The 17,855-nt window shown below is 38.7% G+C and overlaps 1 protein-coding gene across 2 annotated transcripts in view; it reads right to left on the minus strand.

Moving 5' to 3' along the window:
- Positions 1–1,688: 1,688 nt before the first annotated feature.
- Positions 1,689–17,855, minus strand: part of LOC113678649 (cleavage stimulation factor subunit 1) — a 17,690-nt gene continuing 1,523 nt past the window's right edge. Inside the window, exons 2-16 of one of the 2 annotated variants that reach the window (XM_089214239.1) lie at positions 17,267–17,397; positions 16,055–16,141; positions 10,311–10,403; positions 9,798–9,838; positions 9,017–9,133; positions 8,423–8,545; positions 7,888–7,963; positions 6,846–6,925; positions 5,518–5,577; positions 4,864–4,926; positions 4,326–4,358; positions 3,870–3,924; positions 3,393–3,473; positions 2,625–2,705; positions 1,689–2,011 (exon numbers count right to left, since the gene is read on the minus strand). In XM_089214239.1, coding sequence (XP_089070365.1) covers positions 1,905–2,011; positions 2,625–2,705; positions 3,393–3,473; positions 3,870–3,924; positions 4,326–4,358; positions 4,864–4,926; positions 5,518–5,577; positions 6,846–6,925; positions 7,888–7,963; positions 8,423–8,545; positions 9,017–9,133; positions 9,798–9,838; positions 10,311–10,403; positions 16,055–16,141; positions 17,267–17,397 — 1,228 coding nt within the window. In that variant the 3' untranslated portion in view covers positions 1,689–1,904. Of the gene's footprint in view, positions 2,012–2,624; positions 2,706–3,392; positions 3,474–3,869; positions 3,925–4,325; positions 4,359–4,863; positions 4,927–5,517; positions 5,578–6,845; positions 6,926–7,887; positions 7,964–8,422; positions 8,546–9,016; positions 9,134–9,797; positions 9,839–10,310; positions 10,404–11,527; positions 13,110–13,759; positions 14,299–16,054; positions 16,142–17,266; positions 17,398–17,855 lie in introns of those variants that run through there. The other variant, XM_089214238.1, reaches the window with a different exon arrangement.

Genomic DNA, 17,855 nt, shown 5'->3' on the forward strand with positions numbered 1-17,855 from the left:
GAGAAAAATAAATGAATAAATAAATAAAAAGACTAATTAATTTATTAATAAATTAATAAATACGGTGAACAAGCTAAGTCAATAACAACAGCCAAGTGATGATGGAAACGTGATTTCCTCTCTCGTAAAATGTTTTCACTTATGTCCAGAAATGCACGCAGTAACGAAAATGGCAGATTCGACGAAATTTTCTTAGAGCGAGTGAAAGTTCATGGATTTGACGATTTTAATGAATTTTCGCCATTTCCGTTACTTCATGCATTTCTGGACATATCTCACATCTTCCTTACTCAAAAATGTTTTTTTTTAGGCAAAAACCGACAGAGGACGAGAATGAAGGAGACAAGAGACAGAGTAGCGACTAATCCTGGACAAAGACTTTTCCTCCTGTAAACTTGAAGGAAAACTGGTCTTACTTTACACAAGAACTTTTAAATTTGCATCGCTATTTTGTGTTTTTTTTTTATATTTACACGGTCTTGGTGTTTAGTAGGTAATGCAATTTGCCCAAAAGGAGGAGTAAAAATGAACACACGATTGAAAAGTTGAAAACAGGAAATATGGGGTGAAATTTTTATGATGCGAAAATTATGGCACTGTTTCTTTTTACTTGAGATTACAAAAAGTCATTGGCCTTTTTATTTCTTAAGATTTGATTCTCAATTCTCCCTACCAGCTGCCATAATTTTCTCTCTAAATTGATAAAGAGAATCAGTTCGGTATTTTGTCAAAAAACAAAAAGAAAAAAAAAATCGCCCTCAGATTGATGAGTTGGTGTATTCTGATTTGTTATTATATAGATAACGTGTAGATAGTTTTGCATGGCGAATTCACATGTAAATCACTTCAAGGCGTAAGGTTAAGGCATTTGTTCATTTATTGAACCTAAACTGTAGTATAATACTAACAATAATGATGATAAGAGCCATAGAGCGCTTTTCAATCGAGAGCCATAAAACCAAAACCAGAGTAATTACAACGACCAATCGGAAGAAAAGAAAATACCTTTAAGAGACCTCAAAGTAAATCCGACCAAACTTCCTAAAGCGCAAGAAAACGCGGAAGAAAGATTGGTTTTATGAAAAGGGGAAAGTTTTTAAAGAAACTGTAGTGTTGCTTCGATAGGAGAGTCTAACAGGGTAAATTGGTATTAATGACCCATTTTACGTTATCAACTCAAACTACCCCGTGATTGGTTTTAGTTTAACAGCAGATTGGTTAAGAGATTGGCACGACTTTTCTGGACCAATCACAAAGCGAAGAAGAGCAAAAAGAAAGAAGCAATTATGGATTACTTTCGACACACAATTGAAAATTGCTCTGTCATTAACATTATGATCATAATTATCTTTAAAAGTTTATTCTAAGCTCTAAGAGTCGCTGGAAGAGAGTCCCAAGCTATTGTTGTTGTGGTTTACATCTTTTCTCCTGATACAAGGTCTTACAAAAAGCGCGGGAAAACGCAAGGGAACAAGTCGTGATTAGTTTTAGTTTTGCTTCTGATTGGTTGAGAGATTAGCGAGAGTCTCCTAGGCGTGTTTTTATCACTCCTAGATGTAGCGTGGGTAAATAAAGTATTGTATTGTATTGTATTTTATGGACTGATCGCGGAGCGAAATAATGCAAAAACAAAAGTTGAACTCAATTGAACATTGCCCTAATAGTAATGATAAATAAAACAAAAGACGAAAACTGGCGTTAGATTTTATTTCAAAGTCTCACAAATTAAACAGAGCCGAACGAGTTTATCCAAGTTAAGATGACAGGTAAAGCACCTAGGAGGCTGAAACTCTGAGACGATTTCGGGAGAGATTGAAGTTGTAACTTTAGCTTTATAGTTGCGTTTAAGATCGGCGTAATGGACACGAATTCTAAGCTTTCAAAGCAATCGGTGGAGGAATTCTCTATACTCCCTCACAGTACCAAAACCTCGCTCTGAAGTCGTCGCTACACGAGACAAAAGCTGCTCCTGTAGGGGAGTGGGTGATGCAGCGAATGTGGTTGTTGTGACCTAAAGAAAGAAAACGTATACAAATGGAATATTAGCACATTCAGTCCTAGTTCCAGAGTTACGTTTCACCTTCGTAGTTTCACTTCGCCCGTCTCTTCAACGTCCTGTGGGGCGCACATGATATGAGCGAACTTGTCAGGTGCGCTCGTTTCACAACACGGCTTTTATGTAAACGAAAGCCCGTGGCGCACGTGGAAAGAACCAACTCATCACGCGCGCTCGTTGTAGAACGCGGTCTTAATTAAAACGAAATCCCACTAAGCTGACATCGGCGATTTTACTCCCACATGGCGCTTAGGTTACAACTTTCAATTCGCGCATGTTAACCAACTGCAATCTTTAAACAACTTTACTGCTACATATCGCCGTGATCCATCTCGATTTTGAGATGCAGCAAGCGAAACAAGCTAAGTTTGAATAATAAAATCCCCTATACACACAATCATACACTAGCAACTGGAAAACACGAAACTATGATTGTTTTTTTTTTTTGGTTGTGGAAGGTTATTATTCAATGTGTGACACAAAAAATAAAGACACGCGAACCGATGTCTAAACCAAAATTAAATCGCAATACTTTCCATAGCAACAAGAAAACCAATTTTATTTATACCTGAATTAAGAGTTTTTTGCAGCTCTGTTGACCTCGTGTCCCAGCATGCTATACTGTTATTCGATTCGTCGGCGGCAATCACTATTGAAGTTGAGTAAGTTAAAAATTTAGCAAAACACAAAATCGTAACGCTCTATTAAGCCCTTCCTTTCTAATGGGCCAATCTCAAGTGAACCCCCTCCCAAATGAGCCCTCTCTCAGATAACCCATTTCTTAGATGGTCCTCTTCTCTGATAAGCTCCCCCCTCTCTAACGAGCCCCCCTCTCTTATAAACCTCCCTATCTAATGAACCCTTTTCCTTATAGCTTCATAGGACATAAGCCCCTCTCTAACACACCCCTTCCCTATCATGTCTTTAAGCCCCACCCTCTAACAAGCTCCCCTTCCCTAACAAGCTTCCCCTCTCTGATAAGCCCCCCCTCTCTTATTATCTTTCCTCCTCGGCAGGTTCCCCTCTCCGGCTATAAGCCCCTCCCTCTAGCAAGCTCCCCTTCTCCAATAAGCTCCCCTTCTCTAATTAGCTCCCCCTCTCTAATTATCACCCCTCTTCAGTAAGTACCCCTATAATTTGGCTTTGAGACCCTCCCTCTAACAAGCTCCCCTTTTCCAATAAGCTCCCCCTCCTTAGTAAGTGCCCCTCCCTGATAAGCCTCTCCCTCTCATATTTCCCTCTCTGTAATAGGCTTCCCTCTTCCTCTCATTAGAACGTCTCCAGCACTTTCACGATAGAACCCAAAGAACAACAATTATCATCAAAGCGGACTCACAAAAATCCTCGGTGTGGTTGAAAACAATCTGTGTCCTGTAGTTTGACATTGTGGCGCCTATGTACATGCTTAGAGCCTTCCCTAAAAACGAAATTGAACGAGTTAAAAACAGTCTTTGTTGGAAAATAACCGACTGTTGAAATTTTAGCATCTTGAAGCTGAACTGAGGACACATTCTGTACTCTATGGAAAAGTTAACCGTTGACACCATTACATGAGCATTCATATTCTCCACACTGTTCTCTTTGTATTTCCCATAGTAATGCCAAGGAGAATTTGTTTGACCATCAGGAGTCTTTTGCATTAGTGATCATTACCATTATTCTCATGACATTAACATTTGATTCAAGGGTGATACTGTATGGAGAATTTAGAAGCCGGTCACTCTTGAGAGTTTAAGGGGTAAGGTACAATCACAATAGAAAACAAAATAAAATAGAAACAAGTAAAAGTTTATCGTTTTGAAATTTTTTTTACCAGTTGAGAGTTCCCATAGGTACACACGAGAATCTTTTCCACTTGAAACTATATACTGCAAGAGTAAAAAGTATTGAGCGAAAAACACGTCAAATCTTTGTCATTTTTAGGCACTAACACCAGCATGTTCCAAGCTTTTAGGAAGTGAACGCTACGAAATCCATGCAAAATAGTGAACGTCAGGCGCGACAACGGTAGCAGAGCGAATAACGTGGGAGGTTTGGGTCGAGTGGTCCATTACGTGTCAGACCCAAGCCTCTCTCGTTTTCCCACTCCTCCGTGACTATGGCGCCGTTCTTTATCGCGCTTCGTTTAACTTCCTCAATGTTTGGAACATGCTACACTAACAAAAGATGAAATAAAACCACTAGCTTTAAAGTAAGCCTTTGTTGTCCAAAAAAATATATATGAAGTGCAAACGAACTAAGTAAAAAAATCATTATGTTCTCTCCTTACCTTTCCGTTTTGAGAGAAACAAACAGAATACACCTGCAACATAGAAAACCATCTTTGTAAGAAGATTAGCCTGATCCAGGCCTTCAGTTAGCAAAACGAAGGGCAATAGTAACGGAGGAGTGGAGAAAAGAGAGAGGTTTGGGCTAGTGGTGACTCGACCCAAGCCTCCGTCGTTTCTCTCTACCGCTTCTATCGCGCCATTTACATGACTTACTACTTCGCTTAGTTTTATTTCTGAACGCCTGGATCAGGCCATAAAAGGAGTATGAGAGGCAAAGTGGACCAGTTAACAAAGAGAGAGAGGCAAGAGTGAATACGCTGTGACTTTTAGACCCTTATTTGGCAAAGTAGACTCAGTGCGCAACAATTTTCAACAACAGTGATTTTGTTTTGAGCAATATGAACAAATAAGTCTCGCAAATTCCTTTACATTACTAACCTCTCCACCCTGGTGTGCCTGCACAAAACTAACTTCTCCACCCCGGTATGCCTGTACATAACTAACCTGTGCACAATGGTGTGTCTGTACATAACTCACCTCTCCACCCTGGTGTGCCTGTTCAAATGTTGCGATGCACCGGTTACTGACTCCATCCCAGATCTACAGCAAATCAGGACACGTGTTATCACGTGCCAAGTTATTTACAACAAAAATGAAAGAAAGTTTCCAACGTAATATCCATATTAATTAGACTCATACAGCCCCCTGCAGGCAATCCTAAACAAAGTTATAACGAAAGCTGACGTGTGTTGGACAAGGCAGGTTCAGCGAGCCGGTCTGGAAAGGCCGTCCGGCTCCGCACTCGCACAGCTCTTTACATCTTCCAAGTTACAAACGACCACACAAGCCATCAAGTTACTGTGTTTTAAAAGTCAATCACATTTTGTGGTAAAACTCTACACAGAACGGTAATCCAGCAGGATTGTGTTCGAAGAGTCTCATGTCTTCCTTCTCCTTACTTCTGATTTCCTTTTATAGATTTCTATAAACGTTTCAATCGTTCGCTTTTGTCCGCGAGACACTGGTTGTTTCTTATGTTGCCCGCGGGAAACTGGCTCGCGGGCACCAAAGTTGCTCCCCTTCCGTACGCCCGACCTTTGACTGAAGTGTCATCTTTTACACATTTAAAATCGTTGCCTAGCAGTGTTCGCACATACGCCAACGTGTGAGAGCTGTGTTAGTCCGACTTACCTTTATTGCTCCATCCTTGCTACAAGATGCATAAAGATTAGCTGATGCGGAATATTTCACCTACAATTGATGAACGAAGCCCTATTAACCCTATAAACCTTAACATCAGTGTGCATATTCTCCATACTGTTCTCTATACATTTCCTAATGAGCTGAAATGGAGAATTTGTTTAACAAGCAAGAGCTTTTTCAAGATGGTGATCATTTCCTTTATTCTCGGGACCTTAACCCTTCACACCCTAACATCAGTATACATATTCTCCATACTGTTCTTCGTACATTTCCAAAGAGGCTGAAAAGGAGAATTTGTTTCACAATCAAGAGCTGCTTTAGTTGGTGATCATCTTCACTATTCTCATAACTTTCAAGTTTGATTCAGGGGTAATTTTGTAAGGAGAAATTAGATGCTAGTCACTCGTAGGGGGCTAAAGGGTCAATGTGTGATTTAGCTGTGACATTGTAAGGAGAAATTAGATGCTAGTCACTCGTAGGGGGCTAAAGCGTCAATGTGTGATTTAGCTGTGACATTGTAAGGAGAAATTAAAAGCTAGTCACTCTTTCGGGTTTACAAGGACGCAAAAGAATTACATGTGTATCGTTAGTTCCATGATTTATCAGCATTTGGATAATTTTCAACCTCGTGCGACCCCAGAAAAAATAACATAATTTCACAAGCCCGTAGGGCGAGTGCAGTTAAAAGTCTATGAAATATTTACAAGTGTTTTATTACACCAAAAGGTACGAGATCTCATTATTAGAAATGATATGTAAAGGACCAGTCACAAGAAGGGGAAATTTGGTAGGGGGGGGGGCCCTCACTTTGTTTTCAGGGGGAACGGAGAGGGGATCAGTCGTCATCAACAGAGTACAAGGGGGGGGGGAAAGGGCTGTAGAAAAATTACTGCCAATGAACTGCCAATGAAGGATGGGGGGAGCATCATAGGAATATTACATAGCCTTATGGGGTGATCAGGTAAGTTTTGACGTTTCACCACTAAAATCCTCCGGCAACCCCTCCCCCCCTCTCCCCCTCCCCCCCTCTCCCCCTCCCCCCTCTCCCCCCGGGTGATAATTAATGACCGGAGTCTTGGCGAGGAATGTCTTATGAGTAAGAAATGTAGAGAAAGAGTGCTAATCTCGTACCCAGATCCCTACCGTGTAACTGTAATTGTAACTGAGATATAGGATTCTTACAACCGCTTGGCCGTGAAAGGTCTGGGAACGAGGCTATGAGAGTTCTTGTTATTGGCTCCACCGTAAAATTATTTGGCATAAATTTGTCACTAAATTTGTCACAAAATTTGTCACAAAAATCACATCACTCTCACCATATTGATAGATCCTGTGTGATATTCACGGGGGTTTGCCGGCACAAAACACTGCCCTGTGTTTGTATCATAAAGACGAACTGTAAAAAAGACGAAATGCAAAACAATTCATTTGTTTAGAGTGGGTTGAGGAAAGCACACTCCCGCAAGAATAGGATGTAAAGAAAATCGGGTAGTAGCTAGAACATGAAATAAGTAATAATCCTTGCGAAAGTCAGAACAAAAATTTGTTTCAAGTGTGCGAACAAAAGTCACAGGACTTTATTATTGGGGTCAAATCACACTCTGTTCTTTGAATTTGAGGTGGACCACGAGTAATCTCGTACCCAGATCCTATCGAGTAATAATCGTGAAGGTCTGGGTATGAGTCTAGACGGCGAATATGCCTGACCAGATTGTGCCTAACTTTTGACCATCTTTTGGCGCATGTAGCATTTTCGTTGCAGCTCTAACAACGTGGAGAAGTTTTTGCCTTACAGAGCAATTTTTTTAGCAAAATATAGGTTCAGAGCGCATATCAATCCAGAAAAAGTCATCTATTTCATAGATGACTTAAATGTATTCGAATTATTGAACGTTCATCGATCTTTTGAACACATGACCTGTCACTCAACAACGTTTCGTAAGCCTATTGCGTTCCATTAGACTTCAGAGCGTCTTTAAATTCTGCCCATATTCGCGAGCAACTTTTTAAACTAGGTTTCAAGCTATTTTTCTTGATTGTTGTCGGAAATTATTGTGAAGAACGACAACTAAAGCTTTTCATTAAATTTTCTATAAAAATATCAAGAAATTTCAGTAGTAACTTCTGCACTTGGCATTACAGTGAGCAACTTTTTAGCATTTTACGAGCACAATTGGGACAGGCCTAACATCAAGAGGTCCATCCTTTTTGGCGAAGTTCGTCGCGCAAGTAAAAAAATATAGCAATTTTTTCCGGTTTTGTTTTGTTTTGTTTTGTTTTTTTTCCATGCACTCGTGCGACGGACTTCCCTAAAAAGCAGAGACCGCCTGTGGTCTGGGTAATAGGAAAAGAACTAACTGGTTGGGTGTTCTGTGCCAACAAGAATGAATTCTCCTGTGGGATGAAACGACATGGATGTTACAACCTCGGCTTCCTACAAGAAAAACAAATCACAACTCACAGTGTAGCTGACATTCTTTAGCTACTTCAAACAATTTAAAATAATCTTGTGCATGCAAAAAAACAAACAAACAAACAAAAAAGAGTGCGTATAAGTTCGTAAGTTGTTTCAGTAGTAGATTCCGAGGGGGAACCAGGGGGAGAGGGGAGGAAAAGAGGGAAGGGAAGGGGGACCCATGGGGAGAGGAGGGGAGGGGGAACCCAGGGGGCGAGGAGACCCTAGAGGAGGGATGCCCATGCCCCCCTTCCCATCAGACCCATGGCTTTGACACCAAAATGATTGCAACAACAGGAAAGCATATTACCACACAGTTTGAAGTATTAAATATTCACTTGTATACTCTTTACTCCCATGAAAATTTTTTTGGGTCTGCTCCAGAAATTGGTTACTGAGTGGTTTATGAAAAGTTCTGAATGTTGCCTTAAAACTTACTTGAAGGGAACGATAAGCCTTTTTCACTGAGGGTTTTGAGATATCGAATAGTTTCACTGTGCAGTCTTTACTACCAGATGCCAAGACCAAAGCGCTGGGGTGAAATTCAACAACTGTTACTTCCTGAAACAAAACAAAAACAGTCGTGTTACACATACAGTACCGCTCAGAAGTAAATCAACAATTCCTCGAAACTCGAACCTCGATTCCTAAAAACTTCAAGGATCGAAGATCGAGGATAGGTATTCGTGGATCGAGGATCGAGGATTGCATGGGAAGCGCAGTGGCCTAATGGTCAGTGTACTGGACTCCACGTCGAGAGGTTTCGAGACCTGACCGGGACAATGCGCTATGTTCTTAGACGAATTTCGAGACGTTCGCAACTGCAACTTTAGCTGTGCAAGTTCTTTTGGAGTTAATATACATTTTTGTACATAAAGCACGATTTGTTTTATTTCTATATCCATTTGTAAATATTCTAACTGAGTTTTGAATAAAGCTTATATTCAAAAATTTAAAAATTATCATCATCATTATTATTACTATCATTATTACATAATAAGCTTGTTATCGGCGTGTTCGTGAAATACGTACATCCATATGGTCATAAAGAGTCCTGATAACTGGATGATTCTCTAAATTAGTGCCAGCTCCTTGATCTTGTGTTTGTGGCATCGTGTTCTTTGCAACCATTCTCTCGACATCTAACACCTGCGAGAAAAGACCCGGAGAACGTAGAGAGATCAAACGTGACTGTGCTAAAGCAGCGCATCTTTTTTTTTTTGACAGCACTCAACCATAATGTATATTATTCAGCCATTCACTTCAATAGCCGCGTTACATAATTGAACTCATTAACGGTGTTTAAAAAAGATTGTCTAATTAAGATTCTTTTGAGTAGTGAACGGGGAAGACTAGTGCTAGGTGCACTGAACTCCGCATTGAGAATTTCTGGTTCTAGTGCCATGCTCAGCACTCTCTTCAAAGGAAATGACTGAAAATGCGGGCACACGAAAAGCCGTCTCTACTAACTGTGGGCCTGGAACAAAACCACCTTCAATCACGGTGCATATCTCTCTCGTCACAAAGTTTTAAAATAATCTTTTTTTTTGGCATGAAGTTCAAAATAAAATGGTAAATCTACGGTACCAGGTTATACGTAACTAGATAAGCTTTGTTGCGCAGTCTTTAAGTTTTCCAACTTTTCTTTCCTATTTTTATAATTCTATGAGCGTTTCAACTTTGTTCGCTATTTAACGTGACAGCGGTTGCTCTTTGAAATAGGCGCGGTTGGACAAAGCCGACCTCCTTGCGCATACCAGACGTTTGACCGATGTGTTCCCTTAACCTTAAGTTGATAGTTTGAAGAACATACCTTGATGGACGCATCTACTGAGCCTGTTGCTATCAGTCGACCTAAAACAGAATCATGAAACATGTAATTATATCATTTTTTCGTGAGAGCGCCTAAATTCAGTGGAAAACTATTTGAAATAATCAAAGTATTAGTTTTGTAACCAGAACTTCCCCGGCCAAGCGGTTAAGTCTATTCGGTAGGATCTGGGTACTAGATTATCAAAGCATTGACTACCGTTATGAATAAAGGGGGTAAGTTTTTAAAGAAACTGTGGTGCTGCGTCGGTGGGCGAGAGAGACGTTTCGAGCGTTAGCCCTTTGTCAGAGCGATTGACGAAGGGCTAACGCTCGAAACTTCAGCTTTGTAACTCTTTACGGTAGCTAATTTACGTTTTCAACTCAGTTTTTAACACTAAATTACCTGCTATTGACTACCATAGATAACCGGCCGCTAGACGGAATAAAAACAGCGAAAAACGAGCATGAACACTAACACAATGAACGCTGAAAAAAATATAACTCTTAATCATACCATTTTGACTAAAACTCGCTGTTCGGCAGGGAGCCTTGTGTGCTGTTACGTAATATGTTTCGTACATGGCTGCTGGAGGACTGGTACCATGATCTGGAAAAGAATGTCGCGTGGTAAGTCCTACAGAATTCTACGATTAATTTGGAGCCTTGAAATCTGAGCTTCGTCAAAGGGTTGCTTTTCCTTCAGAAGACACTTTTTCTAGTCTCAAGTGAGTCCACAGAAGGGATGTCCCACGGTTTAATCATTGTATACGTGACCCATATTGAATTCACCAACCATTTCCGTCCTTAACCTATCACAAACACGCTCCTTTCAAATGCGCTGACTCAATTCTTTAATAGAACTCCTTCAACAATAACTGTTGAAGTTCTTGCGCGCTCATTGGTTGACAGTCATTGTCACTTTGGAGTGAAACCACGAGGCTCATTAGGTTTGAAAGTTGTTGACGGGGATCTGGCACTAACATCACTATTAGTACCAGACCGCTTCCAGGTCCATCGTAGGGTCGCGTTATTCAAGGCCTCGTACTTTCCCCCGGGGGAAGAAACACCCGTGCCAAAGCGCTAACGATGAGGACCTGCTCTAACCCTATACATCCCAACATCAGTATGCATATTCACCATAACTTCTCTGTACATTTCGTAAGGTTCTGAAAAAGGGGAATTTGGTTAAAAATCAAGCGCTCCTTTAGTTGTTGATCAGTTCCCTTATTCTCATGACCTCAATGTTTTATTCAGGGGTGATATTGTGAGGAGAAATTAGTCTCCAGTCCCTCTTAGGGATTAAAGGGTTAATCCCCTTTCAAGAGAGTCAATAGTATTGCAATTTGGCTGCTAAGATAAACTTATCTTTGGTAGGAATCACAGATCTGAACAACGTAAAAAAATATTAATAATAACAATAATTCATAAACTTTTATACCCCACGCTACAAGACGTGATGATCGCGTGCGCATATATAATGATGTTAAAAAAAATAATATGGCACCATAGAACTGATTCCGACTGTCAATCCCACTCATGTTGACTTTGACTGAAACCAGAAACAGTTCATTTCGGACTCTACCACACAGACGATTAGGCTACAGGATCCATTAATACTGAAATGCTCGTAAAACAATTTGCATAGTATCTTTACAGCTGAAGATCTCAGAACACCAGCTCTTGAAACTACAGGGTATAAATGCAACACAGCTAGGATAATTAACTGTTGGCTTGGTGAAACAACTCTACAGTACGATTTATTTTCTCGTAACAATGCACCATGTAACATGATCCTTCAAATCTGATAAAATCTTTCTTTAGAGGAAAGCCTAATAAATACTATACATAACCTTGTCAATACTATGTGCTTGATTTTTTTCATTCAATATATTTTACAGATCACATTCCAAAAGCTATTGCAGTTATGGTGACAAAATAACATTACAAAAGAAACGATTCAGTTTTAAACCATCTCTGGCCAGTTCCTTGATGCTGTCATCTTTGTCTCTCTTATATTTACAGGAAAAAAACTTCTCACTGTTTATAACTTCAAATAATAATTTGCAATTAATTGTATCCACATCTTAACTGAGATTACCTGGGTCTTCAAATAGTGTATAGCCAAGAACTTAAGTTACAGTGGCTTTCTGAACTTTGAATGCAACAGAGAAACTCACTGAAGAATGTAAAAAAAGCCTTAAGTATCGCAGAACAATATTGCAGCCAGTGACAGAATTAACCCCATCTTTTCCTAACTCTTCCTTTGTTAATCACTGTCACTTTGTACTTAAATTGTCACTAAACTGTAAACTGTTAATAGTTTTAATCAATAATTAATAAATGATTGTAGTCTCCTTCACATATCATGAAGTTTGCATGTTATGGAAATTTGAAACAAAACTTCCAGATGCCAGCTTCCTGAAAATTGATATCTTCAATTCTGAACACTTGTCACAGCAGGATTGTTAACATGTACAACATAAATCTGTTGCCCAACCTCCAGTCCATCAGTTTCAGGTGTCCCCCCCTGGAGCATGACAGAACTGCAGGCACCATCAATTAAGCTATCAAGCGAAAATGTCTCCACTTCTTCAGAGCTGGAGACAGGTGTCTGTGATGACAGGCACCTGGTAGAGGGTACAGTACTCTCCCTGCTTGCACGACGAGCAGAACTGCTGGTGGGTGTCCTTGAAACCTGCATTTCACTATCTTTACTTCTAGCAGAAGGCGATTGGGTATTTCGGAGACCAGACTGTTTTTTTGATGACTTTTGACCTTGCGTCAGAGCAGCGATTTTTGATGCCACTAAATCAGTTTCTGAAACTTTCCTTTCTGAGGAGGCTTGAAAGGCTTGAGATGATGCAGACACTGGGGGTGAAATATTAAACCTTCTGCCACATGACTGTATTAAACTTGGAGGTTGAGCAAGACCATGTGGTTGTGGGGAAGCTTCGACTGAAGCACTAGATGTTTGCTCAGCTGAGTTATTACGCGAACACAACCCTTGATGTTCACTGGTGTCATTTTCCATACTGTCTTCATCTTCATCCCCAGAATCTGTTTGGTCAAGCTGTTTTTCACCATGTTCCAGCCCTTTCAATAAACACTTCATGCGCTCTTCGTGTTTCTTCTTGGATCGCAGATTCTTGAAGTAATCACTGACACATTGTTCAGGAATGGCCAGCTGATTGGCTAAGGTTTGGCGCTTCTCCAATGAAAGGTACTTGCTGCGGTGATAATAATCCTCCATAACAGCCTTAGCTTCAGTAGGTATGTAGCGTCTTCTTTTCCTGAGTGCATCATCAGACAGACCCTAATATTCAAACAAATACATCGGTGTCAGTTTACATTTCTCAAAAGTTCAGATTCAGCTTCAAGGTGCTTCTCATATTCTAAAAATACCAAATGAATAGCAGTTCAAAACCCAATTAACGACAAAAAACTCAGTAGGACAAAGGTATTAATGCAACCTTCAATCAAAGAAACTTCATTCATACAGACAAAACTACATGTATCCTATGTTCTCTCTTTATATAAACCTGGAATATTCTGATACCCATCCTCTCATTAGCAGGGAAAAAAACCAGACAGCATCTTCTCCCAAAACAGCAATTATTATATGGTGTAATTTTTGCATGTGAGTGCTCAGTATTTTCTAGGTCAAATTTATAGCAACTAAAGAGAGAGAGAAACTGTACAAAGAAAGTGAGGGACATCAAAGGAAGGAGAGGGGAGGGGTGAGGAAATTGAAATCAATAAAATATCTACTTATCTTTCCCCACCCCCTTCCCACCAATCACCCTCACTTACATGGCTGGTCGGATAAACAATTGTGAGCTTGTAAGCTGAATTCCCCTTAATATGATGCCTGCGAACAGGCTACACAGCAACAAAAAACTTGAAAAAATTTAAATTAAGAAGAATATAATTTGCACACAAATAATGAAAAGAAATTGCACTTACAATCTCAATCTGCCGACGTTTCATCCTCTCTCTCTTCAACTCTTCTCCCTTCTGGTAATAAATCCTTAGGCGTTCAGCCTCTGGTCTCTGAAGGAACTGTCGCATGATCTCAAAATTCATCCAACCCTTGTAGTGTGTATTGTCTTGGGGGCGAAAAAAGTTCTCACCATGTTTGAGCATTTCAGAGAGATATCCTTGCGATTTGCCTAGGACCGCTTTGGCAAACACCTCTTGAGAAACATTATACTTAACAAGTTCGAGTTTAACTTGTTCACAAATGCTCTCTGTATCAAGCACATGCCCATTTCCACTCGAGGACTCTGCTGCTGCAGTGGGCTTCAGCGCTTGGGGAGGCTCTGTGAATTTCTTGTCAGAAGTTATTCTTAGAATGTGATTAAGAACCATGCTTGCCAAAGGGGAATCATCTGGTCTCTCCTCAGGCTCACTCTCACAATCTTGGTCTACTTTTTGAAGTTCAAGATTGTTCATGAATGATTCATCAGTAGTGGAGTTTTGCCATTCTCCATTCACCTCTTTCCCTAGGCAAGCAACGAAATGGAATAAGTTGTTGTATACTGAATCAGGCCTTTACATGTTTATACAAAAACAGCTTCAATAAAATTGAAAATCCAGATTTTCAGAAACATGTACAATCATGGCTCTTGTACAAGTCAGAAAGAAGGCATCATTTATAGTTACACGTAAGATTAATTTTGTTGTTTACTTCAACCACATAAGGTTTTAAGGACCAAAAAGGTTATATTATAGTTGCTGACATTGTTTTTTTTTTTCCAAAAGAACCAGCTTACATGTAAATGGCTAGGTTAATCTAAAATCAGATGGAGATAATTTTAAGATTAACAAAATCACTTTGAAATAGATTTATGAATAAAGGGAATAATTTCCTGGAGAAACTGTGGTGCTGCTTGACAAATGACTTGCACAAAAAATATCAGCTTTAGAAACTATTTATGGTGCACAATTTACATTATGAACTCAGTTGATAAAACTACATTATCTTGAAACTGAGTCGGCCTTTTTATCACTTTGATACTTTTTCTATTTCAACAATTGATGATTGAAATTACCACAGACATAATGATTGAATTAAGTAACAATGCTATCCTCCTTTCTCAGTCATGGGCTGTTATAAATTGGCCCCACTTTTTAAAACAGGTGATGACTACCTACAAGTGTACTACTTTTTCATTATATTGTTAGGACTGTAACTACACAAAAAAATTTAATTACTAGTCTAAGTATTTGCCCAAAAACTATGGAAAAATAATTATTAGACTAGCACCCTTTGAAGCAAACTTGTAGATACATTTACAACAGTGCATGGAAAAGGATCATAACATAAAAGTAAATCAGTGCCCTAAAAGGAAGAAGTTTTATCAAACTCGTTGCATTCAAAAACAAAACATGTGCTCTTTCCATGGTAGGCTACCAACATTGTGTGATCATAACATGAAATAATTCAAAATTCTTGCAGTAATTATCATAATTTATTTTCAGTGAAAAAAAACCACAGTTAAAAAACAAATAACCAGTAATTGCAATCTAGCGCTGATTCAGTATACAAAATGATACAACTTAGATATTCCATTTCATTAACTTTTACTTGCAGATGAATAGGAATTGGGTTGTTTCCCCAAATTCAAATTCACTCCCTGAGCAGAGTTAATAATATTCTGACTCAGTGTTTTCTCTTATTTCAAATATAATAAGTAACATCAATTTTCAAACTAGTAGCAAGAGTAATCATTCTACATGTACCTGCTAAATTTTCAGTAATTCCAAATGATTTATGGTAGTGATAGGAGGTACTTAAGAAATTAAATTTTATTAGTTATCACCTGAAAAGGACAAAACTGCCACCTGGATGTAGTAACATTTGGACTCACAGTAAATGGAAATTTTTATTGAAAATCATCTCACCCACATGTGCAAGCACATTGCTTCACAGAGAACAAGAAAAAAGGACTACACAGCTTTGTATAAATTTTACAATTTCTTAGTACAGATGCAAACATATTGCAAATACCTTTCAAACATTTCAATAATAACTGCAAAAATTCCAAATTTCAAACCCTTTGAGGACAAAGAGTGATTAGCATGAAAGTTCTCCTTCTAACATCATCCCTGAATCACACATAAAGGTCACGAGAATAACAAAAATGATCACAAATGAATGAAGCTCTTGATTGTTAAACAAATTCTCCTTGTCAGCACCTTATGAAATGTATGGAGAATATGCATACTGATGTCAGGTTGTAAAGGGTTTCACCATACCTTCTGGTTCATACTCCAAATCAATTCCTCTGCTTGTTTCAACTGATGGTGTTAGTCCAGGAAGGACTGTGGGTTCGGGTCTCACACCTGAAGAAATGAGAAATTGAATAATGTTATTCAGTTCTGATAATTATTATATGACTTGCCTGGCCATGCTTGCGCAATCCTCTAGAAAACTAAAATGGAAGCTGACCCATGAGCCAGGGTTGACATGAGCCAGTTTAAAAAACGACCATCTGGCCCCACACTGGTATGGCTTTCTTGCAAAAAGAACATTGTTTACATTGAACTCTAGGAAAACAGGATCAAGAAAACAAGGTGTGTTTCTATGAACTGAGAGTTTCTCAAACCAACTCACAAAAATAAAGGGGAGATTTTTATGACCTTGAGCCAAATAGTTTCCCATCCAGCCTTCCCACTCAGTCAATACAAATTAGTACATCATATTAATTCAATAATTCAATTGCATAAAAGATTGCATGTTGGTTTGTTAGTTTGTCAGTTAAGTTTTCTACATATTATCTCACTTTTATTCATCTTCACGTCTCTCACTACCAATTTTTGACAACCACATTTACTCGTTTACCACCTTTTAATCCATACTCTCTGCATTTGCTCCTCAGTTCATTAATTCAGAGCTAAAAAACCTTCATTCATTCATCCATCAATTCATTCAGTCATTTTGTAATGTGGTCAGTTATTAAGTCATTCAGAAAGCCTATCAATCAGTAATTAACTCTTTCACTCCCAGCAGTAACTTAGTCATACTTTCTCCTTAAAATATAAATTCAATATCAAGCAGACAAGTGATGAGGAGAAAAAAATATATCAACAAGGGGATTATTTGTTGATCAAATACCAAATTCCCCAAAATAACATCATAAGAATTGTATTGCAGACAGTAAGGAGAATTACTAATGCCATCTTGGGATCTTGGGAGTGACATAGTCAAATTAACTACTTCTTTATATTCTCTCCCAAGAAAATAATTAATTCCTCCAAACTTTTTCCTCAAGATCCATACTTTCCTTCAGTAATTCACTTACATCTGCTTCATTTTCATAAAAATTTACTGATTGTATTATTCTTCAAATGCATCATTTGGTATATTAAAATTATCATTTGTAAACAAGACTCCTCTTTTTCAAGGAAGAAATTTAAAGATTAATGCTCTATGAAAACAGTTGATAAAACAATGTCCCTAAAATGCACCTTCTGTTTCAGCTTGAATTCCAAGATTCACAACTTCATATAGTCGTGCCATAGGAGGGCATGCACTGATGATGTTAACGACTTTGGCCAAATTATTTGCAATGGCATCAAATCCATCATATCTGAGCTGACTATGGAGGGAAGAAGGGTTATAAAGTTATTAAAGAATTATTTATGACAATAACCAACACTGGCAATCCAGTAGATCAAATTATAAACACATGTAATAAACACTTAATTGCCACTATGTTGACACCTAAAAATATAATCCATGAACAATGGGACCAAACAGGTTAATGGGAAATGTTTGCTCAAATACACCACTAAGGATTCACTTTTCTCCAGAGATTCACTTTCCTTGTTATCCTCATTAAATCATTTTTTTACAACTGGTATTCCTTTTCTTTCAGGAAAGCTTCAATAGCCTCCATCATTCACCACATGCAACTAATAGTGTTTATTATATACACCCCACTAATAAAAGACAGAATCTTGGCGATTATTGAAATCAAGTGTATATCTGTGTCATCAATAATGTACAAGCTCACAGAAAAAGACATAAACAAATGAATTTCAGGGTTTTAATTTT

The sequence above is a fragment of the Pocillopora damicornis genome, chromosome 8 (assembly GCF_964200805.1).
Source record: "Pocillopora damicornis chromosome 8, jaPocDami1.2, whole genome shotgun sequence".
Lineage (NCBI taxonomy): Eukaryota > Metazoa > Cnidaria > Anthozoa > Scleractinia > Pocilloporidae > Pocillopora > Pocillopora damicornis.